The sequence below is a fragment of the Pagrus pagrus genome (assembly GCF_965226575.1).
Source record: "Pagrus pagrus genome assembly, chromosome: 11".
Taxonomy (NCBI): Eukaryota; Metazoa; Chordata; class Actinopteri; order Spariformes; family Sparidae; genus Pagrus; species Pagrus pagrus.
In genome coordinates, this window is record NC_140195.1 from 7,499,361 (window position 1) to 7,514,924 (window position 15,564).

Here is a 15,564-nt window from a genome sequence, read left to right on the forward strand (position 1 = left end):
TCACTCACTCATAGATGCCACCCACCTCAACACGTCTGATCTTTTTCATCAGCATTATTACCTGATAAATTGACGAAAATGTTAAAGAAAGTGGGAAAACATTCCTGGATTCGTCCCCTTTTTCTGGATCTGCACCAGAAGTTTAAGGGGTCTATCCTGGGCGGGACATCCGCCATCCAAGTTTCACAGAAATCCGTTCAGTAGTTTTCGTGACAGACGGGTGAAAACAAGGTAAACATGGATTTTCTCAGTTAATCATGAACATCCTGACACACAGCATCAATTAGTACAAAAAAACAGTTGTCATGATCACAGCATTTATTTAAAAAAAGCTTTCACCGTGAAATGGCAGACACAGGGACGTCACAATATTTAACAAGTACACCATGTTTTCTTTTTCTATGCTAGAATTTTTAAGCAAGTTCATAGAAAGACACATCCACAATTACAGTATGTTAAAGGCTTTTTAGTCTTTAAGTACATGGAGAAAAAAAAAACCCAAACCTTTCTGTCTCAATATCAAACATGCACATAAGCCAAATGAAAAATTTGCTTTTGTTTAGTAAATTAATCAACTCATTCTTGGCTGTTAAGGTCATTATCAGTACTTGTACTCGTAGTTATCCAGAGAGAGCACAGAATTAAAGAGTAAAAAAAAAAACTGACAGCATTTTTTGTCAACACCAAAATCATATTGCATATTAACCAGAGCTTATCGATCAGGAAAAAGCAGGATGTTCTGAAATTAGATGAAAAAGGACTTGATATCTGCTCACACAACAATATCAAATGTTTTCTGTGCTTTGTATGACACGACGTGCCTTTCATTAAAAACCAGTTAGCCGCGTCGACAGCTCTGTGCTTCAGCGTTCACCCTCTCAGCTACACCGGTTCAGCCTTTTTGTATCGCTTTTGAAAATTGTGCTATACAGTCAAGTCTGCCTGAAGGGAAGGCACCGCTCAGCTCCTCGTTATCAAAAAGCAAAAAAGTCTGTGGTCTGACACTGATGTTGCATTTCCTGTGTCAAAAACAAAGGAGCATTTGTACATGAACACAGCAAGACTGAAAAAAAAAATGTAACATTAACTGGCACAAAATGTTCTTTTAAAAAATGTCCTAAATATACAGTTGTATGGCACAGAAGTGGCTTTTTCTCAATGTTTTCACAGCTGCATGATTCTTAGCCCCACTTGTGATTTTCCTCTATCCTGTTCATAAAAATGTAGAGGCCTGCAAAGATGACTTCTTAAGATGTGCACTACTACTATTAATGGCTAGACTGCATCCCTCGCATCATCTCTCCTTCACGTAAGAAGACAGATCTCGAGTGTGATGCATTTTCTAAATGGACTCCTCTGAATGCTAATGTTTCAGAAATGCTAATCTGTGCTCTGACTTCTTTTTTTTGTCTTGTGCATTTACTGTGGTGTCCAGATTTAAACATCTAGGAAGCTGGTACATGTTTGTGTAAGATAAGAGTCACATTCTTCTCATGTTGGAGGTAAAAGCATCATGAAAATGACTGGGAGGCGTTTTTCTGATGCACGTCTTCATTTCTGATCAGGGAATGCGTTTCTGAAATGTAGCTCTGTGTTGTCTTCCTGGACACACAAACCCGGGCAGTCTCTGTCATGAGCTTTTCTCCCATCTAAACGTTTTAGGTTGGAGCCTGTGTGCTTCTTAATATTAATATTTTATTAATATTACCATCATGGACTTTTTGATTCAGAAAGTTGCTGCATCCCTGCAGACAAATATTTGTGCCAAGGTGTCCTGAAGCAGCTTGTGTTTGTCCTCAAGGCCCTATCAAAGCACTTTGGCACTTTCTCATCTCCCTGCCACCCTCACTCTGATCTCATCTCAGACTGTGGTGACAGACAGCAGGGGGTTGTAGACCTTTTTCCCATCGGCAGACCTGGTCCCATGAGCCAGTAGCTCCTGTATGGTGATCCAGTTGTCCAGGATTCTGCGACTGCGCTTCTTCTGGCTCCTGCGGTGGCACAGCTCCAGGATGGTGGTGGCTTCCTGCTGGTTTGTTGTCCCCTGCTGTCCTCCACCGCTGCCGCCCTGCTCCCTTTCACGCTCTCTCAGACAGTCCAGACGGCTCTGCATCATGAACTCCCTGCGCCGCCGCTGCTCTCGGGCCTTCAGCAGCTGCTGCTTGCGCTCCTCTTTGCTCCAGTAACGGCCCATCTTCATTTCACTCACAGCGTCATCATCTGTGGTCATGCCACTGCGCTCCTCTCTGATCTTCATGGCACGTGCCTTCAGGAGACGATCCCTCACGGGCCGTTTGGCCACGTAGCGTGAGCCGTCGCTGCGGATCTTCACCTTCCACTCCATACGAGGGGAGGCAGGCATCAGCGGAGGAGACAAGGGTAAAGGCACAGCACCTGGAGCCTGGGCAGCATCTATACACGTGCTACCCAAGCTCATTGGGCTGGCGTCACCTGTAGTCTCCATGTAGCCCTCTCTGAGTCCACCGAGCCGCTCAGAGGTGGAGGGAGACCTCAGTTGCATGCAGCTCAGGTAGCGCTGAGGTGGCTTTGTGTCAGTCTGACGGCGGGACAGGTAAGGGCTGTTCTCGGCGCTGCATCCACCAGCCCTCTCTTTGGGGTTACGTCTCACCCCTCCATCTGATCCACGCCTGGTTCCTGCATCCCTGGACAGGGACCGAACCTTCTCCCTGGGGCTGGATGTCTTAGCTTCAGCTCCTCTCCTTTGACTGCGAGGAGAGAAGGACTGGTTGAGGTTTGCTTGGATCCCGTCCCCTCTTTCCACCCTGGCTCCTCTCTCTCTCTGCCTAGTGGACGTTGGAAGCTGAGGCTCTGCTCCCTCCAGGCTCTGTGTAGAGGGTGACGGGTACTGTTCATTGACCAGAGGGGTGCTCCTGCAGCTTTCCCCTCCAGTGTTGTAGGCACTCGTACTGTCTTTATCCGAGCGCTCCCTCTCTGGGAGCTCGTTGATATCTGACAGAGCGTGATGACAGGGCTCCTCACCGACCAAAGACCCGTTCATGTCCAAGCATCCAGCTCCTAATCCAGCCCCTGCACCTGCTCCATTCTTGTCCTCAAGAGGCCAAGCCTTCAGGCAACGCTCCCGCAGCTGCTGCATCTTCTGCGCCCTCAAGATGTTACGACACTTGAACTCCAGGTGACGCAGTTCCTCTTCCAGAAGGGCCATCTCATGCTGCGTCAGGCTCTCATTCCTGTTCACATCCAGTGCGATACCCCCTTCCTCTTGTGCTGGCCCCTGACCTCCCAGAAGCATCAGTTCATTACTGTTCTTTTCATAGTAGCACTTGATTTCCAGAAGCTCTTTGTACCTCTCACACTCCTCCTCGGTCAACCCAGGCATCATCATCCTCGAAGGATCGGCCATGTAGGCCCTCTCCAATCGCTCCACCTGTTCCAGCCCCCCTCCATTATAACAGTCCAGCCCTAAGAGGGAGTCGGTGCTGAACTGGAGGTCCTGGGAGTGCAGCAGGGGCGGCGTGTCCCCTCGGCCGGACAAAAACTTGCGCATACTGCCAGGCGTGTTGGTGGCGTTCGTGTTGGAGGCACTGGTGTGGTCGTCTCCCAGAAGGTCATGTTCTGAAGATTCCTCATAGCGTGTGCTTTCATCTGTACGGCCCACCCCGCTGTCCAGCTCCTGGCTGTTGCTCAGCACCGTCTGGAGTAAATCAGGTGAATCCCTGTTAAAGGAGCGACCATGGATACCTACACCCCCAGCTGCAACACTGCCTGGTCCAGCACCCAGGAAAGAGGTGCTGTTCTTCAATCTCTGGCTGCTGGGCAGGTGAACAGCGTTGTCCAGTGGCTCCAGGTCCAGCTCGTCTGGGTCCAGCTGGTTGTCGTTCTGACAGGTAGAGGTGTATCAGGCACAGGTTGGTGAATTTGGTTGATGGCATCGCAGTCAAAGTTCATCGTTGAAGAGACAAACAAAAGACAAAGGAAAGTATGCGTTAGAATGTAGAACTGTGTTTAAAGTTGGGATAAACAATTCTGGAGAAAGATAGCTGATTGCTGAGTCTCATTCCAGGGTTGGCGGTATTTGACAGCCTCTGAATGATAAACAATAGTGGCTCAGACTGAGCCACCGACCAAAGCATCGGTATTCGAGGACCTTGGAATGAGACTCAACAATCAACTGTTTCTCCAGAGTCGCTCACCCCACCTTGAAGGCGTGTACGTATGAACATGACATTTTTTGGTGGCGTCACAACAAATTTCGAAGCCAATTGTGGTCGAATATACAACTTACATCAGTGTGGTGTTTTAAAACATGAAGTCTCCAGTGCACATACACTGAGAACGGACTTTTCAGTGGAGTAGAAGACGTCTTGTGTTCAGCAGAATTTTCACAATGCAATATATCTGATAATTTGCTCCAAGGGGTGGAAAGGGAGAGTTATAAATGAGGTAATTGTACTTTCTTGTGGAAAATGTATCAATAAATTATTGATCAAAGAGTAATTTTAACATGTCTGGAAGGGATCTTTAGAAAGCATATAACAATATTCTGGGAAATAAAAGAGAAAAGCTTCTTTCAATCTACATTTACTGATTTCAGGGTGGGTTTCACCAACGAGGAAGAATTCTCGAACCTCATCAAACCAATGTTTAACTTTAAATTATGTTGCCACAAACTTTACAACTATCTTAAAAAATAAATGTTCTTTAAAAGTGGACCTTTAGGGAAAGGTTTGTCATTTTGAGTCTCAATCTCAACTTAATAAAATAACACACTGGTGCTTTTGAATGAAAACCGACCCCGCCTTCAATCCAGAAATTCAATTTTCTTACAAAGTTGACCTTTAAACCCCAGTTTAGTTTTAGCTTTAACATCAACACTGTGATCCAGTATTAACTTTTTAAAATGGCTGTCTTTCTTTAAATGGATTGAGCAGTTCCTCAAATAAAATGAAGGGACGGATTCGACTCTATTGAGTTTTATGATGCCTTTGAATTTCTGTCAAGATATCAGTTTAACAAGGAAACTGTTGTCGTTCGATTGGATCGTATGTCAATGCTGCTTTCTGGCCTTAAGTCCGATCTTCGCTCTTCTTTTAGCTCTGTTTCGCTCTGCACCAACTGAGGGAAATATCTGTTGTTGGTGTTGAAATGCTGCACCAGCTCTAACTTCGTCCGTCTGGTGTTGAGCAGGTATCATGTGTAGTGGGTTTTTGCTGTAAACTGCTTCATGCTGCGGCTGAAAACATACACTCTGTACCATCTTGTTGGAGTAGGGTTAGGGTTAGGGTGCTCCTTTCTGTCACTAGATGGAGCCAGTGCTGTGTAAGTAACATCATTTCAATACTCTGCTACTGTGAGTGAGTAAACTGTCTATAGAGAAAAATAAGAGTTTGGATCTTTACTGGACTACATCCAAACATGAGCCACCTCAGAATCAAACAACAAAATAGATTTTTCATGTCATGTATTCTTAATTAGGAGACGAAGTTTCCATCCAGAGTGATCCAGTCTTTGGAGATGAACATTGCTTAATAATTCATCAGAACTGTTGTTGCTTCTCATCTGTTCTGATTGGCATCCCCTGTTCATAATCTGGTCAAGTACAGCACAAACACTCGGGCTCGATTTAGTAAACAGTTCACTCCTCAGAAGCGCAGTTGATCTTGGCTAATTGGTTTGATTTGAACGTGGACTGTGTGCAGACTGCGAGACGGCGTATTGATTATCTTCATCTTCATTCTTATTCTTCGACAACAGCCTCGGTTCTCCCTCCGTCTCCCCGAAGACAACAGATCAAGCTTTAATCTCTTGCTTGTGCATTTTCCTCACTATGATTCTCCGTCCTGCCCTCTCTCACTTGAATCTTAATGTGGCGACCATGCCTCTGCAATATAAATCTTGTCAGGCTTTCACAGGTAGCACTTGTGCTCATCTCTTCCAATACAAGGACATATTTAAACACAGGAGAGGTTATTTGTGTGAGTGAGTGTGTGTGTGTGAGAGAGAGAGAGTCTTTGACTTGGACCATTTTAATGAGAGCCTTTTAAATCTGCCCTTTAGCTCCTTCTGTACAAATGCACTCAGCATACAGATTTTTCTCTTCTTTCTCTCACATATACCGTCTCCATCTGCAGCTCATTTTTACAATGGTGCGCAGTGAAATTTAATTCAGTCGGGTTGGCATGTGTCAAGTTGCTTATTTCAAGTAATTTGCCAGAGGTGTGCTTATTGAGGGGCTTTTGTGTAACAGTGCCCTCACATCTGCAGGAAGGTTGACCTTGAAGGCTACAAAGCGGCACCACATTAGCACTGTGTGTACGAGCACTATTTGTCTTTGCCTTCCTCTCCACACTATCTGTGTTCTCATCATGTTTTTTTCACCTCTTTGCTTCTCTGCCTCCTTCCACATGTCAGCATGCAGGGCAGGACAAAGCAGAGCACCGTGCTCTTTCTCGTGTCCCCAATTTTCTTTCCTTTTCTGTTCTGACTATTGTCTCCCTCCCAATCTCACGACCAGGTGTCCGCACAGGAGCACTACCTTTTCCACACCGAGGCACGTAAGCTTAATTCTCGCTACATAAAGAGGGAGAAAATGCATTTTTTTTAGGTCAGTATTCAGACTGAGCTTTGCAGCCCCGCTCCCCAAAGACTGCATATCCAATTTCCTCACCTCTATCTCGGGCCGTGCGAGGAGCAGGGAGACATTAGTGCTGTCCTCTCTGGTGAGAATAGCTACCGCCTCCTCTCTGTCCTGGATGTCCACTCCATTTATCTGACAGAGAAAGAGAGCAGAATAAAATTGAGCTAATGCTAGATAACCAAAGAGCCTTTACACCGAGGGCTGGATTCAATTAAAGCACTCCATCCAGGAAATACTTCTTCTTTAGAGTTACAGTGCTGAAAGGAAAGTCTCTCTTTAGCTTTATAGCATGAGTAATGGTGTACATCCTATTATTAAGAGGATTCAGAAGAAATGCTGCACTATTCACAATCTCCTTTAATATGAAGGATCAAGGTCATTTATTTGTTATTTAACAGCAACAGTGATATGAAGGTTGTAACCCATTCATGCTACACACACACAGAGAACATATAGAAAGTCATTAAATTCAGAAATAAGTGACCCAGGAAGTTTATTTTGGATCTTATCAATAGACCAAATCAGTGTGTAGGCATTACAAAATGCTCCTATATGTCTATATAGAGATTCATGGACTTCCTGACTACTATTGAGAAATGGATGACTTATAACTTTCTGCAGCTCAGTCCTCTGGCGACCAATATGACATCTACAGCCAGATATTTATGTTTAATATTCGATTCACAACAACCTCGTTAAATCCTGGTATGTACACCTAAGATATATTAACAAAATTAAATCAGTTTTTATGTGTTTTTTCCACACTATTGCAATGCCTTAGTCGATCCTCACTGGCTCGACTTCAGGGAGTGCTGAATGCTACTGCCTGTATTTTGACTAAAACCAATTATAAGTCTCATATTACCCTACTTCTTTCCTCCCTTCATTGGCTGCCAGTTAAATGCAGGTTTGAATTTAAGATTCTTGTAATAACTTTAAAGGCCCCCCAGTTATATCATGCAGCTAATGACTCCCTAAGATCCAAACCACAACCTGAGATCTTCTAACGCTCCCTCGCTAGTTGTTCTGAGGTCAAGGCTGGTGATCAGGAGCGACCGGGCTGCCCGAGGAGATGAGGTTTGTAAACACTCGACCTGTTTTTAAATTATTGCTTAGAACATGTTTTTATTTGCTATCTGATCTGTAACTTCGATGCTGTTGTGTTTTATTTTCATCTGTTCTTAATAGTGACTATATTTTGAATGGTTGCCCATCTTTTTTTATTGTTATGTACTCTGTACGGAGGTCCTGAGGGGCAAGTGAGGATTTTTTTTTCTTTTTCTGGTGATTCATTTTCTAAGTCTGAGCTAAAGTGTTTTCTCTCTTGTGTTGATGACTTCAGAACTGGTGAAAAATAGATTTTGCCAGGATAATTTTTCTTAGTTCCTTAATTTTTAATTTTTTTTTCATCTGTGAAAACATATACATTTTGTTTTTTCAGGAATCATGATTTCTGAACATTTTTTTCCATGTGACACCAAGTGACAAACAAATTTTCTAGGAGAAAAAAAAAATGCGTGCATGTAATCAAGTAAAAAAACATTTCACGAGATTTTTTTCCTCTTGTGTGAAACCGAGTGACAACCTTTTTTTTTTTTTTAGGAGAAAAAAAGGATAAACTTTAAGAAAAAAAATCCTCTGTGTCTCCTACAAATTTTTTTTTCCTGGATTTTTTTGTGTGTGCTTGGTTTCACGAATGAAAAAACTCCTAGAGTTTTTTTGTTCTCCTGAAAAAATAAAAAAAAATAGTTGTCACTTGGTTTCACATAAGAAAATTAAAAAAAAAAAAAAAAAAAATTATGTTTTTTTTGTCACTTATGAAAAAAAATGTTTCCTCCTGGGGAAAAATTGTTCTAAAATTTCTGATTCCTGGAAAAAACAAAAATTCACATTTTTACAGATGAAAAAAAATTAAGGACCTTAGAAAGATTATCTTGGCAAAACCTTGTTTTCATCAGTTCTGAGGTCATAAACACAAGAAAGGAAACCATTTAGATCAGACATAGAAAATGTTTCCGTCCTCTAAAAAAAAAAAAAAAAAAAAATCCACTAGGTTTCACACAGCTAAATGTTTGTCACTTGCACCTCTGGGCTTCCATAATAATCTTGTTTAGACAAGTGCTACAAAAATTCTGTTACTATTATTACTAATTATTATTATTATTATTATTATTATTATTATTATTATCCAAGACTTTAGTTTCATGCATTCATTTCATGTGCAAAACGTTCAAAAATGGTGTAAAAGGTGTTTTGTTGGTTTAACTTGCTGTGCAAAGTTATACAACCCTGAAGTCTTGATAACATTCATTCAGTAACAGCATATAAAGGAGTTCAGCTCCAGTATTCTGGTCAGTACCTGTAATATTCTGTCTCCCTTGCGGATGCGTCCATCGATTGCAGCAATGCTGTTTGGGTTTACCTGGAAAAAGAAGGATTTGTTGAAGTGTACAAAGAACAGAGTAAGACTGAATAATAATTTGATTTCATAACCGTCTCTGCACCTCTCCCACATATATCCCCAGGTCCTCCTCATCATCGGTTCTGTAACAAACTGTCAGACCGAGTTTATCCTGCTGGCGGGACTTATACAACTCCACCTCCTGCAGCAATTAGAAAGAAGTTCGAGGATGTTAGACGGAGAGCCGTGGAGAAGTTTTCTGTACCACAGTCAGACAAGCTAATGGCCTCTCACCTCATACTCCAGCTCGTCCTGTCTGTCCACCTCATGCTGAGTGATATCAAAGTAGTCAGTGGGGTCGTAGTACACCGGCTCCATAAAGCTAAGAACAAGAATATTCAGGACATAATGTTTCAGAAAACTGGGGGCAGCTTCAAATGTCAGATGTGTGAACAAAATGGCATGGACCTTAAAACCAAATCGTTCTACTCCCACTCACAGTTCATTGAATAGATACGGCTCCAGAAGCGGTGGAAGAGGAGGGGAAGGCGGAGGGTCGGGTGGGGGTGGAGCTCCACAGGGATGCTGGCTGCTCTTGCCCAGAGTCAACATATGCTGGAAGCTGATGTCCGTCTGAGTGCAGCTGTCCACACAGTCGGCCATGCCCATGGTCACTGGCACTAACCCTCCAGGAGCTCCCGCTAGGCCTGCCCGTCTGCGGGCCCCACGCCTCAGTATGTTGGACAGTATGGGGTCCCGTATGTCCAGGGTGGGATCCCCAGAGAGGCGGGTCAGCTCCTTTCCATTCACCTGGAAAACACAGATAGTCAAGATCAAATGGTGGAGGAGAAGAGGAAGAGGAACAGAGAGGAGGGGTAAATTGAATTAAAGGAGCAGTGGTGCAGGGAGGACGACCCAGTATCAAGGCACCTCTTGAAACAGTGACAGAACTCATCAGAATTGTGTACATTGGCACCATTTGTCTATTTTTGTGGTGACAGTCATCCACCCTGGCCTCCACCCTGCCACACCAGTGTGGTTCATAAATACAGTGTTGGTGCAGGCACAAAATGTAGTCATGATGAAAGTCACAGTGGAAAAAAGCTAAATTAGTGACCATGTACACGAATCCTGTAGATTACATTTTGTGGCTGTTTCATGAAGTAGCTTTGATACTGAAGAAAAAGAAATCAGGGCAATTTTCTGAATCCAGTTTTTCCCACATCAGACAAAATACCTATAAGCCGATATATCGCATCGCTTTCTCTTGCGATTTCTTGCTGTTTTTATTAAAACACGCCTGACAATATGACTTCTAAGAGTCACGTCTTCATACTTCTTAGCGGTGTAAACTTCTGCAAACTTAATTTACACAGATTAAAAAGAGTTTAGTGAGACGTAGTCACATCTCTCCTAATGAATGACGGTGCATGTTGAGTTTGTTTCCAGGACCACTGAGCTAAGACTGTGCACTTTGTATGTCTCCTCGCCGGCGACAGCCAGATGGCCAGATGCGTTATGTTGTCGGGGTGTCGTCCGTCCATCTGTCTGTCCCATTCTTGTGAACTCGATATCTCAAGAGCGCCTTGATAGAATTTCCTCAAATTTGGCAAAAACGTCCACTTGGACTCGAGGATGAACTGATTAGATTTTTGCTGGTCAACAGTCAAGTTTCACGGTAACTCAAGAATTCATATTATAATTACAACATCATTTTAGTTGAGGAACAGCGACTTGTCTGGTGCACATCAGATTTTGTCTACACAATAAATACATAATTCCTGCATTTTCCCTTTTCATGGGTTATTTTTTCTCCCTCAGTTAGATAGATATCGGTATATATCGTTAAATGATTGCAGTCGCGCAGAATCACCGTACTGTGATACGATCGTCATCATCGGCAACATATCGTGAATCACATCATGAGTTACGCTGTGATTCCCAACCCTACATACGACACAGAGAAACAGACAAAAGGCTTAGGAAATGGGCAGAGATATATGTAGTGAAAGGATAAACTACATAGATGCTGACGAAGGGGAAGGGAAGGGAGGAACACATGAGGGTAGACAGACCCACATCAGCAGTATTGTCAGACAGACACGGTTAGTTCACAGAAATATATCTGCCTCACAGAAACACAGAGAACAGGAGGGGGAACTACAGCTACACACGCCTAAAACAAAGAAAGACTCGAGTTAGTCGACAGAAAAACTAGGAAAGTACACTTCAGCAGACATGAAAGTGTATTTCACACAGCTAATAGTGTTTTCTACAGACACACAAAAAAGGAAGAGGTTTCTATCTAAAAGGGTTTGGACACGACATCACAGCAGGCAGCAGAGCAGAAAGACGTATACTGAGACCTTTAATCGACCGTCAGCTTCGAAAGAGCACAACATGTTGTTTATGTGACCCTTCTGTGGAGAGAGGCAGAGAAAGCAGGGAAATGGTGCCGTTAGAAAGTTATTACAACTGTGAATGAATGGAAAATGGTAAAAGGCTCTGTGAGAACTTTTCTCTCGAGATGAGAGAACCAGAGGCAGAGATGAAAACAAGTTTCCGCAGTGCATTAGTTTTCAGCACTCCGGTCCTCCTGCACGCTCCTCTACAAAACACTCTTATCTTTCTGTGTGGATTAAAAGCCGCTCCTTTCTGACGATATATTTAAATAATAAAACGCACTTACGTTCTGGAGAAACTAGTTCAATTGTGGTGCGAAGAGAGCGTCGCTGAAAATTATCATAATGTAATTTGTGCTGAACATCACGCTTTCAGGCTTTATGATTTGGAGAAATAAAACATTTTCAAGCTGAGACGCACAGTATGTTTCATTATTCCTTTTCCTTTCAGAGCTCTCTGACAATAACAGTTCATTTAAAAAAGTCCTCATATATATAAACCCAGTGAGCAAAGGGTGGTCTAGATCACGTCTTTTAGACATCATTTATGGGCATCCAAGACGTATAAAAGTGGATGTCTAGATTATGGCCTGACTGGACGTCTTTTCTCAATTCTGGCTGTCAATGGACGTCCAGATCATGGCCTGGCCATGTCAATAGTCAGGCCATAATCTAGGCATCCACTGACAGCCAGAATTAGTCGATAAACAACATATAAACGTCTATACAACGTCCAGAAAAGACGTCTAAAAAACTTTAATTCTGGCTCCCCAGAGGACGTCCTTTAGACATCTTGGATGTCCTTAAATGACGTCTAAAAGACGTGATCTAGACCACTCTTTGCTCACTGGGAAGTAGTTATCATATGTAGCATCACAATATCTGTCCTGACAAGGGCTGCAAAACTCTGGGGATATTCAAAGTGGATTGTTTTTTGTTCAATTCAAAAGGGAATTTATTGACAATGAAATTAAAGGAGACATATAGACAGAGCCTAGTAGTTCAATATTTGGACGGATGAAGGACCGTTTTAACCCAAACCTAACCCTGGTTATGATTGTTGAACAGTTCACAAAAACAGCAATATGAACAATGAAAAATAAGCTGTGCTACAGCAGGTAATCATGCACCGTCGTCCGAAAGAGTAAATGTAATCATTAACATTAGGTAACTTAACAAATGTTCTGCTTTTACTGCAGTTCTGCTGAACACAGATGCTAACAGATGGCATTGTGAGCATGTTAGCATTTAGCTCACAGCACTGCTGTGTTTAAGTGAAGCCTCTCACGGTCGCACGGTTGAATGTAACGGACCAGTCGTTTAAAATGAAATCATTTGTAACGTTCTTAATCTATTACAGGAGACAGACTGGCGGTCACATGATGATGTTGACATGAGTGAGAGTCGCAGGCAGCTCCTGAACCAGACAGCCTTGGTAGAGTCTCATTCATGTTGCTCACAGTCGCTGACCTTGGCTGTCTGCGACTCTCCACATCTTTACCACCCTGCTTCATTCTCCCACTCCCTCTCTCTTCTCGTGTCCCCTTCCAGTAATTGCATGTCAAATCAATGTTCCCCTGTGCAGTCAAGCACAAAAACTTTCTTGCCATTTTCAGCCCCTGCTCTCTTTTTTTATATATATTCTGGTTCTCTCTAACACCACCACCACCACCACCACCACCTCCCCTCTGGTGTAGCCTTCCTCACATCCATTTCCCTTTCTCCCTCTCTACCCATGGCCACTCCTGCTTCTCCTCGCTTCTGTTTTCCTACGCCGTGCTGCCTCAGCAGATCTGTCTGCTCTGTCCCTTCTCTGGAGAAGGAGACAATTCTTCTTTTTTTCCCATCTATTTCAGCCACCCCATCTCCTTGTGTGCTTTTGTCCTTCCTCCCACTAATGTTCCCCCATAAATCTTGTCGTCTCTCTTAATGAGCCTCTTCTCTGGGAAGCAAATAAGATGCTTCCTCCCTACGTGGCCTATTGATGATGAAGAAGAGAGCACTGTGTAGTTTTGCATGTTAGATTACAGGAAAACACATCCGAACATCTTTCACCAAAGTGCTTTTTTGTTAATTTCATCTCGTACCTTGTGATTTTTTTTTTTTCGGGTAGCTTTTGTTTCATGACCGCACGGCTCGGCTCTCTCTCCAGGATCAGAGAGTGGCGGTTAGAGAACAGCTCTGTGGTCATGAGTGACAGGTATGAATACTGAGAGAGCTTTGAGAGGAGGGGGTTTCTCATTCATTATCAATGAGAGGTGCTGAGATTGCTTTGAAGATTACTTCATGCGGGGTAATGGTTGTTGTGCGTTAGACAGCTTTTTGGCCCTGACCTGATTACACTCTTACCAAGTGCTGTTTCTCTATTATCTCTGGGTTAGTAGGTCGTTACATGCACCCACTGTTTGTAAGCGACATGCAAATAATGAAGTCAACCGGTGCACACGCGCTCCACCCTTGTTCTCCGTGTTTGTGTTAAAAATGGAATTGAAATTCAGCAAAAAATAGTCAAGCCCACAAAATTCACAGCAGGGGGTCGGGCGGTGGTGGTATCAATGGATGCTGCGGAGCTGAGGGTGGAGATGGGGGTGATGTGGGTAGAGATGAAAGCGATGCAAAGAGTTCAAAGTGTAGAGACGGAGAGCAAAGGAGGAAAGACGACGAGGGAGGGCATGAGGAGCGAAGAGAAAGGGAGGTGAAGAGGGGATAATGATGCACGAGGAATGTAGAAAACGAGCTTTCAAGGAACTGCTGGATGAATGTAAATAGTGAGCGAGCGTGGCTCTGGGTTCAGTGTTTGTATGTAAACACGCACACAATGGAAGCTCATGGGAAACTACTAAGTGGTTGATGCATAATTGGTTTCTATCTGAAAGCCCTTTAAAGAGCAAATGAATCTCGTGTGCCGTACAACAGGCTGAGATGAGAAAAGAAGGGGAGGGAGGAGGCGGAGACTAACTCTGCAGTAACACACATTGTTGTGCACAATGTGAGGAAAAAATACACACAAAAATCTTTATCTGAAATAAGCCCTTATGGCGAATATTTCCCCCGAACCTGGATTTATGTGAATTTCCACTGTGTTCATGCAAAAGCTCCTGCATGACCGATAGCCCTACATATTGAATTCCACTTGTTGGGTAATTGATTTTTCTCATCTCCCAGGCTTTGAAGGCTGGAGCAGTCACCTCAGAAAAATCAATTAATCTGAAGACGAGCTGACCTACTCCGGCTGTAACCCCTGTTGTTTGATATCGCTGGGCTAATTTAAATAGACATGCAGGGAAGGGTAGGCCTATTATAAACTGATAACAGTGAGAAGATATTGATTTAAACGGCTTTGAAATGATAGCGATGAGGCTAACAAGCCTCAGTGGGAGTATGTGTTTACATTTTTCAATACATTCATCAGTTAGAACAAAAGATTAATTATAGGCAGATTGTTTCATTGGTGGTCGTGGGACACTGCGTGTCTCAGACTATGTGACCCTGTAATAATCTCTCTTTTTTTCTGTCACTCTCGTCCTATTAAACCAGAGATGAGCGTGACATCCTGTCCGTCAGCATCCGTTCTGACTCGTCTCCACGTCAGCCGCATGTCTGACAAGTCGGCGAGGGAAACAGGAGGAACTCGACAGACACTTTCAGCTGTGCCCAGACGCGTATCATGAACACCAGCCTGCATTTCACCTGGGAAATCTGACAGGGTGTTGACATAAGAAGAAGCACACAGCCCGAAAAGAGGAATGAGCAGTCTGTCAGGTTATCATGGTTAGATAGACAATTAGATGTTTTAATGCCGTGTTAAATTGATGAAAAATTATCGTCTGCAGACTTTTTCATGACTAAGAAGAGACGTTGACAAGATAAACACAGATTATCAAACATAATACATTTGATGATAGATATGTGTTGTTTTGTTTTTGTTGACGGGGCTAAAATGTTAGCGGTGGGCTAATGGACGTTCAAAAATGTCGCCCAATTATGCATCTAGTCTTTCTGTCAACAGTGTAAACAATGCATCCCTTATTTATTGATGTGTGCTGATTCCCAGAATCCCAGGTGATGAATACAACAAATTAATGACATTATTGACACACAACATCATGGCTTCAATGCAATGGGTCGGGTTGGACACACCTTTT

General features: G+C 43.2%; 1 protein-coding gene across 3 annotated transcripts in view; it reads right to left on the reverse strand.

The window, feature by feature from the left end:
• Nucleotides 1-306: 306 nt before the first annotated feature.
• The window catches only part of LOC311265645 (PDZ domain-containing protein 4-like), a 33,901-nt gene continuing 18,643 nt past the window's right edge, over nt 307-15,564 (reverse strand). For 2 of the 3 annotated variants that reach the window (XM_084367530.1, XM_084367529.1), the window contains exons 2-7: nt 9,517-9,827; nt 9,312-9,399; nt 9,121-9,219; nt 8,976-9,038; nt 6,647-6,748; nt 307-3,859 (exon numbers count right to left, since the gene is read on the reverse strand). In XM_084367530.1, the coding sequence (XP_084223656.1) occupies nt 1,862-3,859; nt 6,647-6,748; nt 8,976-9,038; nt 9,121-9,219; nt 9,312-9,399; nt 9,517-9,686 (2,520 nt within the window). In that variant the 5' untranslated portion in view covers nt 9,687-9,827 and the 3' untranslated portion in view covers nt 307-1,861. Of the gene's footprint in view, nt 3,860-6,646; nt 6,749-8,975; nt 9,039-9,120; nt 9,220-9,311; nt 9,400-9,516; nt 9,828-11,383; nt 11,438-15,564 lie in introns of all 3 variants that reach the window. The other variant, XM_084367528.1, reaches the window with a different exon arrangement.